Source organism: Haplochromis burtoni, unplaced genomic scaffold (assembly GCF_018398535.1).
Source record: "Haplochromis burtoni strain Fernald_Lab_line unplaced genomic scaffold, NCSU_Asbu1 Contig_217, whole genome shotgun sequence".
Classification (NCBI taxonomy): Eukaryota; Metazoa; Chordata; class Actinopteri; order Cichliformes; family Cichlidae; genus Haplochromis; species Haplochromis burtoni.
In genome coordinates this window covers 341,200-362,976 of record NW_024582578.1, presented here as the reverse complement: position 1 = coordinate 362,976, position 21,777 = coordinate 341,200, and the positions used below count along the sequence as shown (strand labels likewise).

The window sequence follows — 21,777 nt, the reverse complement described above, 5'->3', positions numbered from 1 at the left end:
GCTCTGCCTTCTTCAAATATTTAGTTTGAGGTGTTCAATCAGCTGCTTGAGAACCCACCGTCGTGCAGATGATGAAGAAGAACAGCGCTTTGCTGTCATTGTACACGTACAACGAAATTGTGGAATGAATGAAATGAATCTCCCTCACAGACAGAGACGATTTTTGGAACATGACTGTGAATTGTTTTCAGTTTTTCTGGCTGCAGAGCTCAGCGTTGCATCAGCAGAGTTTTATTATCAGAAATGTGCTGATTTTTTTTTCTGTGTGCTGTGCTAACTTTGCTCTCAGCAGATTCAGGAAACTCTCCATCAATGCAACAAAAAATCATTTTGGCTGCTTATCTCTGAGTCTGATGGACAAAAAACTGCTTAGCAGGATCTTCCTACACATCTTAGGCCCAAAACTGAACTAACTGAAAAGTTCCACACAAATACAGATCAAACACACACACGAGGCCGTGTTATCTTACCGCTTTTATATGACACTAGTGATGTTCGATTCGTGAACGAACCGTTCAATACTCAAGAATCACTTTACTGACTCGTGAATCATGATTCATAAGCCCAACTGACTCACTGACTCATCCCTGTTTCTGTTAGCAAACTAATTCGCTTAGTATAAATATATCTAGCTTATAATTAAAATTGTGGGGGGGAAAACAACAGCCAGTTTCTTAACAAAAGCATTTCTGCTCTGAACTGGAAGAAAAAACCCTGAGTAGAAGCTCACATCAAGAAAATAGGTCCTCGGTTCACAGTAGCATCGCTCTGCTAACATGCTAACGGCACATTTGAGCTACTCACCCCCTCCCTTCCTGTGTTGAATCATAAGCGTAAGCAAATCACTCAGGACTCGCTCACCCCCTCCCTCCTGTGCTGAATCCTAAGCGTAAGTGAATCACTCCCTCACTCACCCCCTCCCTCCTGGCTCACAGCTTCTTCTTCTTCTTGGTTGGCAACCAATGTTAAGGCGCATTACCGCCCCCTGGCTCACAGCTCAGTGGACATTTAGATGAGAAAATATATATTTAACACATTTAAGGAAAATACTAATAAAATAAAAATAAACAAAATAAATGTTTATTAAGCAATTTTGATAGGAAATTGCTTAATTTTAGAAATGTTTTTGCTCTTTTTTGCTCTATAAAATATCATTCATCTTAGCAGTGGGATTTACATGAAAAGAGAAACAAATTAAGTTTGAGTGAAAATGTACATTTTTTGCACTCTCTGGTCAACTGACTCAGTGAATCAAATGACTCAAAATCCGATTCACTTTGGTGAGTGACTCATTAAAACTCAATTCAGTAAAAAGAATCAAATTTACCATCACTATATGACACGCTGTGTTGGTGGGTGAGATGTACACAGAAACTCCTCACTTGACTTTTTTTTTTTTTTTTAGCCCGACGGACCAGTTGCAGGAACCATAACATGCTAGGTAAGTGTGTTTTAATCTCAGGATTCATATAATACTGATGACAGATATTTAGGCTAATAGTTAGGCTAACACACTTACCTCTCATCTTTTCTTTCCTCACAAAACCGATAGATCCTCCACTTCTTTTAAGTGTCTCCCAGCGCAATCCTTAGCATATTTTGGTTCCTGCAACTGGTCCGTCAGGTTATTGTCTCCCCAGAAACACTTCCCTCTGCTTTTGGAAATCTGTTTTTTCCTATTTCCCTTTTTCCTATTTCTGTTGTGTTTTGTGTGCTTTTGGAGCGTTTTTCATATTGCTGGTGTTTTCTTAAGTTGCAGTCCGTTTGAGTTAATGATCAGTTTTTGCTGGCGGGATAGGAATGTAACTCAGAGCATCATTTACGTGTAACAGGAAGTCACCAAATAAAAACAACAACAAACATTTCAGATGCAAAGCAGGATCAATCTATGTTTTCAGGATGTTAAAATGGTAAAATTCTGACTCTACTAATGTTGCAGCAGAAATCGAGACTCGAGACAGACCAGGCATCGTTGTTCCTCCCTGTTCTTAGCCGACGGTAGTGCCACTCTTGTGGTCATTGTTTAAACACCGCAGTGCACCTAGGCTTTCTCTCTGACTGCGTCCATCCCTTTATGACTCCTGAACATGACGACGAGTTCACTGTACTCGAACAGCCTCCGCAGTCAGCAGGTCCAGATCCAACAAGCACCTTTGAGATGTGAACACGAATATTTCTGTCATCTTGTTTAAGCAGCTCTGAAGGCAAAAAGGGTCCAACCCAGTACTAGCAAGGTGTACCTAATAAAGTGTCCTGTGAGTGTACACGTTGCTGTTTCACACACGGTGTCATTAAAAAAAAAACACTGAACACTCGGTCGCTCCCGATGTGCTCATTGGAGTGTGAATGTCAGGTAAAAAGTGCTTAGAAGCAGAAAAAAAGTGCTTGTGTGAATGAGGCGTACGTGCTATAAGCTTTGAATGAATCAGTTTCATTCAAAGCAGAATCAGAAGCTTTGGGAGGGAACTTCAGGTGTAACCCTCAGTTTGACGGGTCAGGGTGAATCACAGTGATTACTTGGTTAGTTTAATCAGACAGTTAGACCGTTAGTCAGACAAACTGCTGTCACTGTGTTTGGATTTAGGAATTTCCAATGTGTACGAATTTAAAACCATTTTCGGATTTTGAGTTTGACACTGTAATGCAGTCATGAATTATTCCCGTCTACATGCGTTTAAAGGTTAAAAGTAGATTTCTGCTGTTTAAACCCCCCCCCCAACAAAACACTAAAAATACGTGTAATGTATTAAAGATGCGTAATATCTTCAGGGAAGTGTAATTTCCACAGAACAGTAAACAGGATCCTGGAGTCCCATTAAACATGTCCACGGAGAGAAGAGAAATCTGGAAGGTAACTAAAGACAGACGAGGAGAATATTTAAACACGAGAAGAGGAAACCGAAACGAGACGACAGCAGAAGGTACAAAGTGAAGAGGAGGACGAAGAGGAGGAGGGAGGAGGTGACGGGGGGTCTCTGTACTGAATCAGATCGGCTTCCTCACACAGAGCGAACCATCTGTCAACCAGAAACAGTGTGTGTGCGTGTGTGTGTGTGCGCGTGTTCAGCTCTGCCACTCATTTACTGTAAATGAGTAATGTGAGCGTCCGGGCAGCAGGGAGTGTGTACTGTACGGGAGTGCGCTTCATTAGATTAGACGTTTAAATCTCCGGCTTCATTGACACACACATTCAGATCAAGTTCAGGCAGCTCTGCCTGGATACTGACAGCAAGTGATACACATTACAGGTCAAAATAAGTAAAAGATGTCAACACAGAAGTTCTTCGGGGGATTATAATGTCCAAAAGAGGCACCAGACTCCTGCATTTAATACAGGCGCATCCCTGAACCAGCTTTGGAAGATGCGTCTCAAAACCTGGTAAAAAATAACTAGATGCCAAAGCTGGATGTTCTTGGAAAAGCTATAAATTAACTCAGCAGAGTCGCAGAGGGGAAACAAACCCAGAGCCGTTAATCATTCGGCTTGTTAAGTTCTGACGTATCGACCGTGTTTCCGATTCGAGCGTCTCCTCGGTCGAGTCTCTCGACCTTTTTAACGTCCTGCAGTTCTTTGACTCTAACAGAGACGAGCTCCCAAAAACTATCCAGCCGTCGCTGTTGGCCTCAGCTGTGACTGTCCTCTGTTACCGTGGCCTTGATTTACAGCGCTGTGAAATTTGCTTCCTCCCTGATTTATATTTTTTTGACACACGTTTCAGATCATCAAAAAATGTCCTGTCTGAAGAAGTAACTGCCCCCTAAACCTAATGACTGGTTGTGCCAACCTCTGCAGCAAGAAGTCTGTCGAGCATTTGTGATAACTTCAGTGAGGTTTTCACATCGCTGTGGAGGAATTTTCTTCCACTCTTCAGTCACGTTGGAGGGTTTTCCAGCATTAACGACCTGTTTAAGGTCAAAGCATCTCCGTCTGACTTACGTCCAGACTTAAACTCGGCCACTTCTAAACCTTCATTTTGGTTTTAAGGCCATTAGAGGTGGACATGCTGCTGTGTTTCAGATCGTAGTCCTGCTGGCGAACCAAGGTGAACTTAAGCTTCATGGACTGATAGACAGAATGCATGTTTCCATCAGTTACAGCGAGTCGTCCTGAGCAGTCCACAGCAGTGCAGTCCAGACCATCACACTACCACCACCATGTCTGACTGTTGCTGTGATGTTCTCTTTATGAAATGCTGTGTTAACGGGATTCAGACCTCCCAGAAAGTTCTGCTTTTGTCTTGTCAGTCCACAGAAGATTTTCTCAGAAGTCTCAGGGATCATCCAGATGTTTGTTGGCAGATGTGAGGCGAGCCTTTGTGGGTTTTTATTTCTCAGCAGCAGTTTCTGGCTCTCCTGGATGAGTCATCGATTCACTCTTGGAGTAATTTTGTCAAGCTAGTTGCTCCTGGGAAGGTTCAGCACTGTTCGATTTTGTCCTTGTGTGGATAATGGCTGTTTCTTTGGACCGTGGCATGTTGTGTTGTTTTTTGAGGTCTTTTAGCTTGCGTCAGTGATTTACTGCTTAAACAGGTTTGGGAATAATCAGGCTTGGGTGTGACCAGTGAAATTGAACTAAATGTGGTTAATCACAGTTAACTCATGATTTAACAGGGCACAATTGCTTTGTTAGAGAGGGCCAGGTTTGGAAAGCCTTTTTCTCTTTAATAAATGAAATAATGATTTAAAAACTGCATTTTCTGTTTACCCTGGTTAACATTGTGTAATATTAAAATATGTTTGATGATCGGAAAGATGTAAGTGTGATTTTCAAATATGCAATGAAACTAAGGAATACATTTTTTGTACAGCCCACATAGCTGATGATTCTCTAAATGGTGGTCACATGCACAGTGCCTGAGAGAGTTCAGCTCTTAACAAGGCGTCCACACGCCGACTGTGTGGTGAAAGCGGCTCGTCAGCACTTTGGTTCCTGTCCGTGTCACACTGCATCCATTCAGCTGCGGCGCTCAGAGCCCAACAAACATCACAGTGTGCTTCACAGGGCACGAGTATCCTGGTTAGCAGGCTGCTCTGGGGATATCAGGGCACAGAAAGAAATCTGTTTGTGCATAATGCCGTGTACAGGATTTGTGTATGATGTTGTGACTGTGCGAGAGATGCATCATTCACTGGGTAAAGGACTAAAAACTTGACCTAAATATATAAAAATCTCTTTGAAAGACAGAAATATAAATATATATATATATTTTAGTGAAAATGAAAAAGGTCTTGTAAAAAATGTAAATTAGCAGGTGAAATGAGCACCTGCTCCATGCAGTCAGGAGGTACGATTAGTCTGCTTTAATCATCAAATAATTTACTCTGTTTTCAAGAATCAAGTCAAATAAATCTTTAATGTGAGAATGTTTTCAGCTTTTTAACTTTATTAATGTTTATAAACTCACTGAGTCTAGTTCCTCTGCTAAGATATCCAGCAAACTGAATATATTTGAGGTTTTTGACTGTTATGGAAAAAACGAGAAGTTATTTATATAAAATCATGTAAGAGATTAAGTGTTCGAACACAGCTGATATCAGGTGAGGAAATTCTGCTTGTGAAACTGAAACGGGTAGAGCACAAATAGAATAACGGAGGTGAAGTGGAGCACTGAAACCTGACGACACCTTTGTCCACAGCGAGGATGAGGTGTTGTCGTTAATTGGTTGGTATTTGAGTTTCCCTCCAGATGTGGCCCCTCACTCTCTAAATGCTGTCTTTGTGTCGGAGACTGCTCGAGTCTTTTTCCACAAGTGCCCTCATTCAGCTGCTACCTGACTCTGCTCACCTCCGGCTCCCAGACAGGAGGAAGAGGGAGGGGTGACGCCGTCTGGGCCTTAGTATCCCGTATCCAGGCTGATTCAGACCAGGTCCGGACTCTGCCATAAGAAAACCTCTCAAATGGTTGTATTCACTGTCCTTCTCTTTGCCCTGTCTGCTCTTCCTGTTTCCGCATATTCTGAGCAATATTTATAACATTTATGGCTCCTCATAGACCCAAACTGGCTCTTAAGATTTCACTTTTCCACCTGGGCAGCTACACAAAGAGCACCCAGCTGCCTGTAAGGCACGTTTAGTGTTAGGTTTAATAATTAACATTTTTACAAATCCTGCTTTTGCTTTCATGGAAACAAACACTTGATTATGTCTATTTTATGCCTGCAAATCGAAACACAAAACATCTGAAATTAATTGCCTTTGACCTGCATTACTGTTGGCTGTTATTGTAAAAAAAAAAGTTGTTAGTTATTGTTCTGTATTGTCATCAATATCGTTTTAGCATAAGATATCATTTAGAATCACCTCAGCTGCCATTTGGTAATTTGGAAAGCTAAAGCCAACTAGCATTTTAACTAGCTAGCAAATAAAGCTTATAAGAACTGGCTGACCTTTAACAGTCGAAACAGTGTTTTGCTCAAAGTTACACAGCTTCTAGTTGGTCCAATGACTGATGTGTTAGGTTAACTGGTTAACTAATTCTGAATTGGCTGTAGGTGTTATTGTACGGATAACTTGTAGGATAGCCTCCGGGCTAGCAGGCAAGCTAACGTTAGTGAAAAGAACTCTGATTTGGATTTGATCCCCAAAGCCACACTGTCCCTCCATGAAGTCATTGCCCCACTGATGTGGACCTCAGTTTTATTAAGTTTAGTCAGAAACAATAGAGAAAAGATTTAGCTAGTGTTGGCTAAAATTAGCTAATTTCACCAAACGAGCTGGTAATTTATTGGTATTTGTATTTAGAGGACTTTTTAGGCTAATATCCCTGAACTACAGTCTCAAATAGAAAAATGACCAAAATTATTGCGACTTTATGATTGAAATTTGTTGCCAGAGTAGGGCAGGGCAATATGGCCAAAAATATTTATCATGATATATATTTGGAAATTTGCAAGAACGATATAACTCACGGTATCATTGGCGCGAGACAAAATAATTTACAACTCCACAACTTTATTAGTGCAAAAAAAACCCCCCCAAAACCCATCAATGTATTTTCACTTAAACAAGCAGCTGTTTTTTTTAATGCAAATTCCTTGCTGACAGTTTAACCAAGAGGCATTTCCAGTGGAAATGGGCTGACATATCCTGAGCATAACCATGTATAATATCCACACAACTTAAAAAGAGGTTCTGCACACACAATACAGTAATATTATGTTGAAGCACAGTACGTATTACTCCGCGAGGCTCCTGACTACGGTAGCCGTAATGCTCAGACAATCCATCAAGCGGTGCAGGTTCGTAGCTTAGCAAAGTCGTACTAAAACATTTTTTTGACAGATTTTTGAGCGCCGCATATTACATAAAATCAGTTCGAGATCAGTAAGCACAATCAGAATTCATACATAAGGTGCACCGGATTATAAGGGGCACTGTCGACTTTTCAGAAAATCAAAGGATTTTAAAACCGACTTATTTCCTGAAAAACACGGTAATATCAACGGCCCGCTTGCATGCTCTACCAAAAATTGTGCTTTGGTGTGTTTCTGACGGATGAAAGCCAAACCAGTTCCACATCACTGAAGTTGCACCATTTTTACAAACCAATTCTGAAAAAAAAAAACCTCCATCCTGTGTCCATCACATGAGTTTCTGTTAAAAAAAAACCCCATCACTCTACTTTTAAGGTTGGATCATTGTCAGCAAAGTACTGATGCAGGTTTACACCGTTAGAATTTATTCATAAATTACTGTCATTTTACACAGTATGTCAAATGAAGGTGCTGTTCCCACAGTGTGTTTCTCTGGTACACTGATTTGGGAAATAAAGCCCCTAATCATAACATAATTCCCTTATTACACTCAAATTAAGTTCAGTTAAATCAGATTAGATCCAGGGGTGGGGATGTGAGCCAACATGGCTGCTGTATATTAATCAGAATTACCCTGCTGGCAGTGAGCTGCTGTTTGATCGGATGATTCACTCTGACAGACCAAACACGGTCACTGATAACCAGTCAGTGTTGTCAAAGACCGAAGAGGTTACATCAGGGGACCATTATTTATCCTTCTTGCTCACGTTGCCCAGTCTGAGTCTGCCAGTTCACCTTTTCTAGATTTGGTGCTTTAGTCTAGTCACATATCTGCAGGTAAGGGCTTCATAAACTATTTAGAAACCATTTTTAAAAGGACGGTCCCTTTTAAAGGATTGTTGAAACTCCCTTTAAGAATTGTCCCATTGGAAAGCTGAGGAAAGTATTTAAGTATTATTTCAAAACTGTACAAGGACCGTTAGTCATTCATGGGAACTTTTGATCCTTCTGAAAACCTCTTATTAGGACATGTTGCATTACTATGAGACATAAACACAATCTTCTACTTCCTGTAATAGGCCTCTAACCTTCCTGATAATGATGGAACCTCTTTGAATTGTTTATTTCTTTAAGACTCCTTAAGAAAAAAAAAACAATCCATCAAAGGGCTACAAAAAAAACCCCAAAACAAAATTTTGAAAGTCAACCAGAAGATTTCTTGGACACCTAGACTCTCCTAAAAAGCATCTTTACTAATTCACGGACAAGGATTGTCCCTCATTAGGACATTTTTCTGTATCTCTGAGACGCTCAAAGGGAATGCTGCCCTAAAAATCCAAAATCAAAGCAAGGACTAATCAAACCTACAAGAATGCCCCTCCTGTATTATATCTTTAAATAAACATCACCAGAAGCCTTTATCAGAGATTGAAATAGCCTTTTACCTCCCTAGAGAGAGTGCTGTAACCTTTTTAAATATCACTGGTGAGACTGGGACTGATCATAGCCTCTGAGGGTCCTTAAATGACTGCCCCAAGGATCGACCCACTGAAACCACTGAAGCATTAACCCCCCCCCCCAAAAAAAGCTCTGCCATCACGTAATGTCGCATACTGCTGTTTCTGATGTCATTTAAAAAAAAAAAAAAAACTGAACAAAGAAGAAGAGGAAAGCTACAATACTATTTAAGAAAAGGGAGCTCTGGTTTTTACTTTAAGAGTTCTGTAATCTTCTTAAAGGTTATTAGGACTTGTTTGATTGGACTGTTTGAAAAGACTGCTGAGGGAACACCCCCTCCACACACACCATGACCACCACAAACCTTCATAGAGCCTTTTATAGGATACCTGGATCCCCCCAGACAACATCTTTTATATCTTTTAAAATTCCAGGACAAGAATTGACCTTTACTAAGACTTTTTTTAAAACTCTCTGAGACTTCTGAAGGAAGTACCAAGCAATTTCCACACCTTAAAGGTCCTTCCTAAAACTTAAAGAAAACCTTTTACCTGTTTAGAACCTTTTATAGGACACCTGGATTCACCTCTAGCACCCTGAGACCCATCGGGAGCTGGTGAAAAATGTATTTATTTGCAGCAGAAAACCACATAAATTAACTCCTGAGTGTCTTATTCAGAAAAACCTTAAGTACTGTGCAGGGATCGAACCTGTGACCTATATATAATGTCCTAGGACATGCAGGCTCCCCTGGGAAGAAGCTGATTGGTTCACAGAGATAAGAATCTCGTTACCACGTCAACAGTTGAGCACCCTGTCTGTCAAGCGTCTGTTCCCACGGTAACAAAAGCTCTCGTTTCCCCCTGTTGGACTTCAACCCCTCCACACACATTTCAAAGAGATGGGAAAGTTTCCAGTCAGCGTGCCCAAAGTGGGGATGGGAACAGAGTGTGTGTGAGCCGGGGAGGCCTGCCTCTGCGAGGACTTTCTGAGGGTAGCATGTTGAGCCGGAGGATGTTTCCGCTCAGTCCTCGGCTCTCTAATAGCGTGTTTCAGAGTTTGGCCTCGCTTTTGTTTTTAATGTTCACATTCCGACTCGGATAAAGTCAGAGTCAGAGAATGTGCTGTGTTTTGCCAGTGGGAGCCCTCACTTCGATACTAAGATGTCCGTGTTGGATTCTGCGGTCAGTGTTTTTATTCTCAGGCCGGGCTGATCCTATTAGGGTGAAAACAGACACACAGTGAATGTGGAGCTTTACAGGAAATGTTGTTAGCATCAGCTAGTGTTAGAGTTTAGGGGCTGTATTGAATTCTTGGATCTGCAGAGGGTTTCCAAGTAAAGTCCAAGTGTGACTGTTACAGAAGTCAGGCCTCGAGTCTTTGGGAACAGGTCAAGTCTCAAGAGGCAGTAGCTCCTGAATAAACACTGAGGGGGGGGAGCCAAATGTAGGCGTGGTTGTGAAGTAAACTGCTCTGAAATAAACAGCATTTACAAATAAAAAGCAGTTTTTGTTAAAGCATATAGTTAAAGCTGGATCAGGTGACCCTGATTCCACCCTTAGTTACGCTGCAGTCGGCCTAGGCTGCTGGGGGCTTCCCACGATGCACTGAGTGTTTCTTCTTCACTCACTTTTTCACTGGTTTCTTCCTGTTAAAAGGAATTTTTTCTTCCACTGTCGCCAAGTGCTTGCTCACTGGGAGTTGTCTGGTTGTTGGGATTTCTCTGTATCATTGTAGCGTCTACCTTACAATGTAAAGCACCTTGAGATTTGGTGCAATATAAATAAAACTGAATTGAACTAAGCTGAATTAGTGAGTAAAGCTTTACAGTCCACTGCACATTTATACACTAAATTGAAGCTTCTGCTTTGAACATAGATTACACCTGCAACACTTTAGTTGGATTAAAGGTGAACTTTCTGAGAAATAAACATCAACTTTAGCTGAAAATGTTTGTGAGCACCATTTTTGGTCTTTGGCTCTCTATCTGACCAATTAAATCTCTGTATAATTTATCTGTGAAGGCTAACCTTGGTAACAGTCGAATAATGAGTGCATGGATGTCCTGGCTGTCGTGTAATGTCTCAATAATGTTGGTGGAAGTCTTCCTGTTCTTGTTCCCAGTGTACTCGAGGGTTACGTTAATTTGTGGACCTGGAGTTGTCCAGGAAGAACTTAGTTTGCATTACAAGCAAATAAGTCAGTCTTATTTTCCTGCAGTTGTTGGACTTTAGCAGAGTCACTTTGTGTCCTTCCATTTTGAACTCTTATGTAATGTGCAGTGAAAGTGATGGTGATCTTTGTTTACTTTGCAGATGATACTGTCATTTGTCTTGGGGTAGTTTGCATGCAGATGCAAAGCAGTGGAAGTTAATGCCACTAAGTTGAAGGATTTTCTCACTCTGCAAAGGTCAGCAAAGTTTTTTTTTTTATATAGCACAGCTACCACATTGTGGACTAACTGTTAGCGTTGTCAAGATGATTGTTCAATACCAAAGTTTAGGGAGTTAGAGTGGTCCAGATAAAAGCATGAAGAACTTTTTCCAGGTCCTTCTGCAAGAGCTAAGGCTTTACCTTGGCAATGACTCTAAGTTGATTGAACTTAAAAATGACTGAAATTGCTTGAAAATATTTGTACAAGAAATGGTAATTTAGACATGGGTCTGTAGGATGTTGTTGGGAATGCCTTCCAGTCCCCAAGAAGATGAGGTGGTTCGGTGTTTACCAAAGGGATGCTTTATCTCCTTAACCAGACTTCAGGCAGTAAAGTGTAGGGCTCGGAAAACAGATGCTTTAATATGGTCTTCAATATATAAATGTAAAATAAAAATACATATATACATGTATGTGAGGTCTCTGCTTAGAGGTTCAAGTGCTTTTTATGCCCTCCATCTGCTCCAACGACCTCTTGTTCTCAGCCAGATGCTTGTAGTGCTTACCTTTCAGCCCTTGATGTGTCAGAGGAAACAAGGTCGTAGATACTCTCAGATTCATGAATGCGATACTTGACTCTTAAAACTGCACAAAGGGAAACCGATGAAACCGCGTTTTTATTTGAGTGCCACCTCTCTGATCCGTGACAGCAGACCGGAGCCGTGTTTGCAGATGTAAAACATCAGCTCAGATACTCATGGCTGCTGCTCTCGCACATGTTTGTCTGTAACGTGTGAGAGCGCTAGAACGAAGTGAGATGTTACAGAGGGCGCGCACACATGCACGCACGTACGCGCACACACATGCACACACTGCCAGAAGAGACACACTGCTGCCTTGTTTAAGGAGAAGTGATACTTGAGCTGAATGAGTTTGTGTGTGAGAACAGATCGCTCAGTGTAAAGTCCACTCGCTGACCCTGAAGGCCATCAGGCAAACACACACACACAGGGCCGTCGCTGACATCCTCTTACCTCGACCTTAAACCTGCCGTACAGGGTGGTCCTTCTTTGCCGTACAAAACCGTTTTTATTTAATGACTTTTTAGGATTTTCTGTCTCTTTGTGCTCATTTTACATCATTATAGCACTCGTTATAGTCACGTGGAAACTCTCTTCTGTAACGCTGGCTGAATTTAACTGATGGAAGTACTCTAAACAGAGCGTGCAGGAGGCAGGACACAGGACACCTACTCACCAGATAATTGTTGTGCTATTCTCACGCTGGTGAGGCTGGACATTGTTGAACACAGACTTTGTAGTCAGGAGCTAGCGGGTTAAAGACCTTTGTGTGTGAGATATAACCTGAGCTGCTCTGTCGAGTAACTTCTAGAAAAAAACCAGCTTTAGTTTGATCTCTGCGGCCAGTTTTTCCTGGCCACAGGTTGACCTTTGCATACATAGACTGTATATAAAAGATGCATTCAAGCATTCAACTTTAGATTTGAGCTTTGCGTTTTGAAGTCTCCACATTTATTCAGGGATTGCATATATTTGCACCTGAAGGTGGAGCGCTAAGTTATCAGCTAGCTTAATTATCAGTTTGCATCCACGGCCTGTGTGGGAGCATCACACAGATACAGATATCTGCTAATGAGTAACATCCTAGTGTTTCACTTGCTTAAGCTGAGGACTTCCTCTGTAACTATAATTGATGTCACAGCAGCTGTGTTATTGGTCAAATTATTAAAAATGCTCTAAAACATCGGTCCCCAACCTCCGGGCCGGTCCTTGAGTCGTTTGGTACCGGGCTGTGAGAGTTGAGGCTCGGGTGTGAAATTGATGGTTTTCAGGGTTGTTATCATTAACTGGGTTTCCCTGGGTCGTTTCCCGTGTTGTAGTTGTGTGTCTTATTTTGAAATAAATATTTACATGTTACCATAGCGATCAGACAGCATTAAGCGGCAGAGAGGAGGACGTTACTCTCAGTGTTAATAAAGTTACACAGTTAAACAGTGAATTTGCGTTTATTATTATATTTACAAAATACCACAGTTTTTTTGTCTTGGTCGTATCATTTTATTTTGTTTTATTTATCCACGACACCTTAATGGCTGTGAAAATATTGTCTGATATTAAACCGGTCTGTGCCGCAAAAAAGGTTGGGGGCCGCTGCACAAAAACGGTCCAGAGGTCCAGTTCAGTGACTCCAGATAGGAGAGCTGACCCCAAACTGGTTCTCACAAAGACAGGCAAACACACAGAGGGTAAGGTCTGTTTACCTTTTCTGGAAAAATCCACAAGCAGAAATTCAAGGTGGAAAATTTCTGGCCTGTTCGGCTCCAGTAAACAGAAAACGCTTGTTAAAGTAAAATACCCATTAAATGCCCATCAAATCAAGTCAGTGTATTTTTGGTTATATAAAACATCTTCTGTGCTTCCATTCAGACGAGGAAAAATCCCTAAAAACGGGGAAAAACTGGACAAATGTGTCTTTGAGCTGAGCTTTTCAGATACAAACAAAGCAGCGTTTTCAGTCAAAGGCTGCAAACTAATGAGTATTACTCAACATGAGACTTACGCTGAAGCTCTGAAGGTCGGAGCTGTTTTATTTGATAACTCCAGGTTTCTGTATTGGACATGTATGACCAATACATTTGTGACGCACTAATTTCTCCTTGCACGCTTTATTCAACCAAAGTCGGTGTCCACTTGAAATTCAATAGCCTGCTGAGTGAATTTAAAGCACGCTCGCGATGCCTCGATATTTAAAGCAGTTAGTTTTAATTGTAAAAATGTCAAATATTTAATGATTGGACCGTAAATGACCAAAGGATTTGTGTCTTTTGTCCCTTTCACTGCTGCAGCAGGGATATGAGTTTGTTACTGAACTGTCTGTGAGGACCGTCAGGTAGACTCATTACCTGCGTTACCTGAAACAGTTCATGTTTACAATGACGGGTCCTTTGTAAATGCTGCTGCTTTGATTGGCTCTAATATTGTGACAGTCCTCTCACTGTTATCACAGCCTCAGCGATGAAGTGATGTCTGCACACATCCACCACTGGAAAAAACACTGAATAAAACATTGAGTGTAACTCAATCCTCCCCCTGTTAAGAGGAACGTTTTAGAGTCAGTCGTCATTTGTTTAATGAGGACAACCGGCATGTCAAGTCTGAGATCTCTGCAAGTTTCCAGGTCCAAACGCTCCTTCAGTTTCCAAAATCAAACAGACTGAGAGGTCAAACTGAGTTCCCATAAGATGATCAGAGTGGCTGTCCTCTCAGCTGTTTAACAACCAAATGTGAAGAAGAGGATTCACGAGGTTTAGCTGAGTGAGAAACCAACACTTACTGCTGCGCTTTAACTTTGTACATAAAAAGGCAGCGATGTTTGGAGGGGTGGTGCCGTCGGACTCGTTGGCAGATGATGATGGGCTACCTGCTGAGGCTAATATAAATAAATTAGCAGGAGGAAGTTGGAGGGTTAGGGGTTATCCCAGCTGTCATAGGGCGAGAGGCGGGGTACACCCAGTCTGTCACGGAGAGACAGACAACCATTTACACCTATAGACAATTCAATCACCAGTTAGGCCAACCCAGGGGTGAGGAACTCCAGACCTCGAGGGCCGGTGTCCTGCAGGTTTTAGATGCGTCTTTGATCCAACACAGCTGATTTAAATGGCCAAATGACCTCCTCAGCATGTCTTGAAGTTCTCCAGAGGCCTGGTAATGAACTAATCATTTGATTCAGGTGTGTTGACCCAGGGGTGAGATCTAAAACCTGCAGGACACCGGCCCTTGAGGAGTTCCCCACCCCTGTCCACTGACTGCATGTGTTTGGACTGTGGGAGGAAGCCGGAGGTTTTCATATTTAAACCTAGTTTAATTTTGACTCAATTAGATAACATTAACATTTTAAAATCACAATATTAACATTAAAAAAATGATATTTTGTGAAGTGATCTGCAGTGCAGAGGCTGCTCATGCTGCAAATGATTTTACTCACTGATGTGTTAACAGTTTAAAATCCTCCGGTTGATCCAGGCCTGGTTACATTATAACTGCTCCAGAGGTTATGCTGGGCCCAGTGTTAATAACTCATCTAGGAAGCACAGCGTCTGCGCTCTTACTGGGAAGGTGTTTAATTAGAGTTTCTGTATTTGATACTAATTAGAATGCGATGAATAATTTGTGAACTAAACGTCTGCTGATGGGACGAGGACGGTCTGAAAGCATCACAGCGGGAACCGCAGCACGTCGACCACCTGACTACTAGGTCAGGTCAAGTGCTTTAGAGTGTCAACAAACCACAATCTGTGGCCTTTGACCCTAACTGGCTCTCTGCTGACAGCTTATCTCTCTCTGCGCTGGCAGCTTGCCTCCCTCCATCTCTATCTTTTCACATTTATGACAACAGAAGAAGCTACACAGTAAATGAAGGACATATAAAATGTAGATCAGGACGAGCTCACAGGACTTTGGCACCGGCCCCCTAAATGCCCCCTCACGTACACATTTGAGTCCTCTTGACTTCATGTTCACATGAAACCGCCACAGCTGGAGAATACATTTAAACTTTATTTAAAAAGGAAAAACTGAGAATTTTTATTCCCACTCAAAGATTTACAATCTCAAGACTAAATCTGGTTTTTGTTTTGTGTGATTTTTGCATAAAGCCGGCTGTGAGCACGAGTATTGGAAAGTTGTGTGTGTGATCTTTTATTGCTCATATCGTGACATGAGATCGGGAGCTCCTCAAAGAAACGTTAGAAAATATGAAAGAACTTCTTTTTTCCTACATTGATCCTACAGGATCATCCTATAGTCGAGATTCCTTGTGGGTCAAAAATGTTTTCATTATAGATGATAACCTTTGTCATTCAGACTGAGAGACCGGCTGTTGCCCCCTGGTAACCTCCGGTCACTGGGTCAAAGTGCATACTCCACAACTGGTTGGCACAGTTGGGGGAGGTTGTTGCCAGTCAGTGTGAAACTGATTACAGTGAAGCATTAAAAAACCTCCCGGTGAGTGCGTTGGTCACCAGCAGGTTGCAGCAATCTCCGGTGCTTTGCATGGAAAACGTTCGGAAAACATTCATTTCCAAAGTTCTGCATTACTGCTGAAACCAACACATTACAAAAAGGCGCAACTTTTACTTTGAAGGCAACTGTTGAATGTTTCACAGTTTCACTCCCGCATGCAGTCGCCGACCAGACTCTAGGCTTGCGAGGCCACACTTTTTAGTTTTTGGTGTTTGAGTTTTTCTTGTTCCCTGATTCCTAAAACCCGAGAAAATAGTTTCGTAATACCAAAAATTCCATATTTTGAATGCCTAGAGTTAAAGTTGGGGTTGAGGTCGTCACTGGTCACGACTTAGACCTCAGACGTTAACATTCGTCAGGCGCTCACTGGTTTTTCATGGAATAACCTCTCTCTGTAAATGCGGACAACATCCTTACGTCATCAAAATTCTGCACTTTAACTCTTTCTTTTTTTGGTGTGGCGATGTTTGAGTTGGCTGTACTTTGTACCTGCACGCTGACAAGTAAAGCTGTGCACACTCATTTCGTTGAATAATTAATACTTGATTTTTCTAAGAGCCTTTGCTATGCAAGTTGCAAAGACTAACAGGACCGTTAATGTTTACCTTGAAATCCTAAACTTAGTGTGTTCTCATAATTGTTTCATCTCAGCGTTCGTGGCCAAAGGACTGTTTAAAGGTTAAGTTGTTAACAAGGCGCCGTGACTGAGACTCCTGCGGCGATTAATGACTCCTGCCCAGTGTTCCTGTGCGCTGGCACAGAAACAACAAACTCTTAGACTTCTATCTCAGCTTATTTACTATCAAACTCTAGTAAAATTCTTTTACTTTTACCGTAAAGTTAATGCGATTATATCGAGATACTAAAAAATACAAGCTGGTATAACCCTCCTCTTATAAGATGAGAGCAGTTAGTTTATTTGATGCATTTTTCATTTCATAAAGACAACTTATGAAGTTTTACAGTAAACTAATTTACGTATTAGCCTGGAATAATGTGGCTTTAAGAATACATGTCACTCTGTGCATTACATTCATCGTATGTTAACATCAATTAAAAGAAACATTAGCATACTGAGTGCTGACTTTCTGATATTTTGAAAGCATCTTTCAAACCGTCGCCGAGTGCATCTGCTGACATGAATTATTTACTGACTGTATTAACTTCAGAGTTCACCGCGGCGCTCTTTGCAGCGTTTGCACTTTAGAAAATAAAAGAGCTTCATTTGACTTTGTCTGAACATGTTGTATACTCATGCAAGTGCAAATATTCAGAGCACAGAGCGTGCAGCAGCGAAGCCAGCTGCCAGCTCGGGTTCAGCAGACACACACTCTTCAGGCTTCAAGATTTCCTGTCTCGTAACATTATAGTTAGAGCTGGACCAGGTGGATAAAGCTTTAGGTTTAGCTGCGGGGATTTCCCATGATGCACCAAGCATCCTGTGTTTGTGCTGCATGTCCTTAACTTTGTTCTGTTTTTTTGCCCTCTCTTTCCCGTCACACCCAAACCGGATGCTGCAGATGGCCGCCCCGCCCTGAACCTGGCTCTGCTGAAGGTTTCTTCCTGTTAAAAGGGAGTTCTTCCTTCCTACCGTTGCCAAGTGTTTGTTCACTGGGGACCGTGTTGCTATGTCGTGTTGTAGTATCATCACCTTACTTTGTACTTTGTTTATAAATGTTTATTACTGTGACTGTGAATCGGTGCTGTAGAAATAAAAAAGAGCTGACATGAACTGACAGAGTGAAATAAACAAAATGTAACAGTGTGATATCAAACTGCCCTGGCAGAGTAATTAACCTGCTTCAAGCTTTGATTGGATGGCTGGTGGAACATTATGAGTGTAATAGTGTGTTATAATCTGTTTTATATCATGAAAGTATGACTGTTTAACGAGGGTTTAACTCTCTCTCTCTGATTGGTCCGTGTAATCTTTAATTGGCTCTTATTGGTCACCTCAGGGCTTCTTTTAGCTGCTCTGTAATTTCATGTAAGATATGAACTTTTTTTTGTATCCGGGGGAACTCGGGCAGAAGTGAACCTTTGTCCTGCTGCTGCACGCTGCCTCTGTCTGCTGTTGATTTAACAGTCTAACATTAAAGCTTAGAGGACCATGTTTATGAGCTCGGCTAAGAGTCTTAATGGCATTTGCTTGGCTGCAGAGTAAATCCATCAGGGCGGATGCAGTACTAATGGAGTATTACTGCTCTGCTGTTTGACGTACGGATTGTTTAAACAAGGACACAAGTTTTCTCAGGATTTTTTTATTTTTTATTTATCAGAATCGGAATCGTCCTTCCTGCAAGTCATAAACAATAAGTACTTCCAGTTACACAGTGGCATGTGTTTTCATTTCTTAGATTTATTGAACCTCCTCTTTCTGTTTCACTGAACTTGCTTAAGGTCACATCGTGCAACTTTTGCACAGCAATGTCAACAGCGACCTCTTTGGCCAAATGCTGTAATTACAGCTTTGTGCTCCTTTAACCCTTTAAAGCCGGTCGGAGCAGCACGCTCCGTTTTGCGTAACTATTTTTAAATCCCTGTAGAACCGGAACCACATAAGCTAGCGCAATAATTTTCTTCTGCATATGAAACCGGAGGACTTGTACTTACATCTTATGACATCAGCTTGTCCTCGGTCACGGTTTCCTTCCACATATAGCTTTGCAAAAATTGCATAAAAAGCGCTTGCAGGAACAAAAACATAATATTCCAGAAACACGCTTTGCCGATCCGATCTGCTGTTTGTAACACTTCTCACATTGAAACCGACATCAGCGCAAACGATCGCATGTCCGCCATTTCCTGGCCGAAACCGGAAGTGACGTCATTTTCGTGGAAAATTTAGTTTTTTATTTGTAGGACTTAAAAGTCTATACTGGTGTTTTTATAAGTCATGTTTGACTTTATGCTTTTCTGAATAGTTTCTGGGATGCTTAGAACTCAAATTGCACTGCTGGAAATAGTTTGTTTTGATGCACCTGCTGTTTTCTTTGCAAATTTGCATCATAGGATTGTTTTTTCGTTTTTCCTGCAGTCTGTAAAAAATTGGTGTACCTCAAAAATAAAAGTATGAAGACACTCAAAATAAATTTCCTGTTGTTGTAAACTATTTTTTGCAACTTTTTTGTATTTAAAGTGTCTTAAATTTCTCCAAGTAGAAATATATGTAAAAAAAACCAACCAAACGGTTTTTCATTTTTTTTTTCTTTTTTTTCCCTTTTTTGCAATTAATGTAGTTACTATGGACTTAATGCATACATATTATTAAAATATGGGCTATAACAGTTGTATTGATGTAATGCTCCCAAAAATGGCACTATAGCATGTAAAAATATAAAGTAATCTCTGGCAGACTTGGTTCTATGGTAGGTCTTAAAGGGTTAAATCCCCCAGATTGAGGATTTTAGTAGTTAAGAGAGCGTTATGTCCTCTGTTTAGAAGATAAATTCAACCACTTTAGAAGTTATATTTGGGTTAAGTGCAAGCTGTGCGGCTTTCATGTGCAAAATGCTGCATGGCATACACCTGCTTCTGTTTCTAGCATCGATAATACTTACATAAAGGTAGTTTGTTGCAGTGCAAAAACATAAAAACTCCTTCTCCTCTTGAAAACGGGATGAAAATTGAAAGAAGATTGCAGGTTTCGAGGCAACTGCTCCACAGGAATCTTCTCATTCTGAGCATAAAATGAGCTGTTGAGCTAATTAGGCTCATGATCAAAAACCCAGAGTTGACAACTTTGCTACAACAAAAACCAAACAAGTGCACCAAAGCAGAAGGTAACGAACCATTATAGACATGTGATTTAATTTACTAGTCAAGCTGTAGATTTGCGAGAACAGAAAGTTAAACTGTGAAAACATCAGGTGTAGTGATCATGTGAGTGGCTTTGCTTTGCATCTTGGTTCAGATTGATCACCGCCGCTGACGGTGAAGTCTCCCATCCATGATGACTTCCCAGATTTATGTGGCCGATCTCCCTGCTGTGAGCTTAAGAGGTGGATGCTGGGGCCTGCAGGCCTGCCCCATGACAGCAGGTGTTTCTAATGCAGTGACTGCAGGCTAATGAGGCGCTATGAAGTCACATGTCATATAATGACAGGGAGGAATGCATAAACATGGGGAAGGTTTTTTATTTTCTCCTTCCAGAAGGCCAGGAGTGGATGCAGACCAGGGTGGGAACAGTTGAGGAGGAAATGTTACTGTATGACCTCTGCATGAGACAACTGATCAACATCAGAGCTCTCATAGACAGGAAACTATTATCATACAGACAGGAAGCCACTCACCCTAACGTATAGACAGGAAACTTATCGTGGAGAGTGGATGGGTTATGAAACTAATGGCCCTTGGGAGCAGGTGTAAACATAAGAAAATGGCCCTGCACTCCTTCAGAGGTGGAGAGGGAAGTTACTTCATTCTTTTAGAAATCACTGGTTTTCTTTTTGTGGTCATTTTCATGACGTTTTCTTTTTATGTTTGTGTAGCTGCTTTGCATCTGTGCATGCTTTGAAGTTTGTTTCCAGTCCCGTTTCGTCAGCTGCAGACCTTGTCTATTTGACAATCGGATCATCCCATTGTTTCGGAATGATGCTGCCAGTTATTCAGGTGCAGCCTCATTTCAGAGGCTACGATATTTATAGTAATACCGGGGAAATGTTCAAAGCTCGAGGTCAGCGGTAAGATAAATCGGGTTTAGCTTTTATATTTCCAGCAACAGCGAAGTTAAATGTATGACCACTGCATTGTGGAGTAACTGTACTGTACTGGTCCAGCTAATTATTATGCCTGTGTTTCTTAAAAGCATTCATCCATCTATCCATTTTCTTTCACCCATGTGATTCAGAGTTGTGGGGTGGCTAGAGCCTACCCAGCTGTCATAGGGTGAGGGGTAAGGAGCACCTGTGTCAGACTGTCAGTCTATTGCAGGGCGGCTGTTTGTGCTCACATTCACTCCCATGGCAGTCAGCCTAACCCCATGCGTATCTTTGGACTGTGGGAGGAAACCCTTTGTGGGAATAACATGCACACTCCAAAGGCTGTAGGCTGGATTTGAACCCAGAAGCTTTATGCTGTGAGGCGACAGAGCTAAATATTTCTGAATGAAAATTCAAAATGTAGAATCTGGAAAAATATCTCAGAGGCTGGAGAAAATGTTTGTAAAGAGGTTTACACCAGAGTGTTTACACGTGTCCACTTTCATTGGCTTCTTAGAGATTACCATCAAGGCAACTGTATTAGCATGTAAGCTAAAAACAAAGCAGCAGGCAGAGGAGCAGCGAGGCGGCGGAGGCGTTGAGAGTCAGACAGCTGGTGGAAAACAGACTCGGTGTTCATCAGAGCGACAGTCAGACAGGATGACCGCCTGTTAGCATGCCGTCTGTCTGTCTGTCAGCCTGCTGCTGCAAACTGTGTTACCATGACAACTCTTTGTGTGTGTGTTTGTGTGTGAGACTGAAGGAACTGACCTGACACCAATCACTCAACAATCACACACACTCACACGAGGTGAGATGTCCTCTAGACTGTGAAGCGTGTCTTTATCTCCCTCTGCTGCAGCCTGTGATGATACACACACACACACACACACACACACACACACACACACACACACACACACACACACACACACACACACACACAC

At 41.6% G+C, this 21,777-nt stretch overlaps 1 protein-coding gene across 2 annotated transcripts in view; it reads left to right on the top strand.

Annotated features, from left to right (window-relative positions):
• The window catches only part of mgat4b (alpha-1,3-mannosyl-glycoprotein 4-beta-N-acetylglucosaminyltransferase B), a 113,378-nt gene that overhangs the window by 14,518 nt on the left and 77,083 nt on the right, over nt 1-21,777 (top strand). The window contains exon 2 of one of the 2 annotated variants that reach the window (XM_042226540.1): nt 1,406-1,441. The exons of the other annotated variant lie outside the window; for it this stretch is intronic. Coding sequence (XP_042082474.1) covers nt 1,406-1,441 — 36 coding nt within the window. The remainder of the gene's footprint in view (nt 1-1,405; nt 1,442-21,777) is intronic. 2 annotated transcript variants of the gene reach the window in all.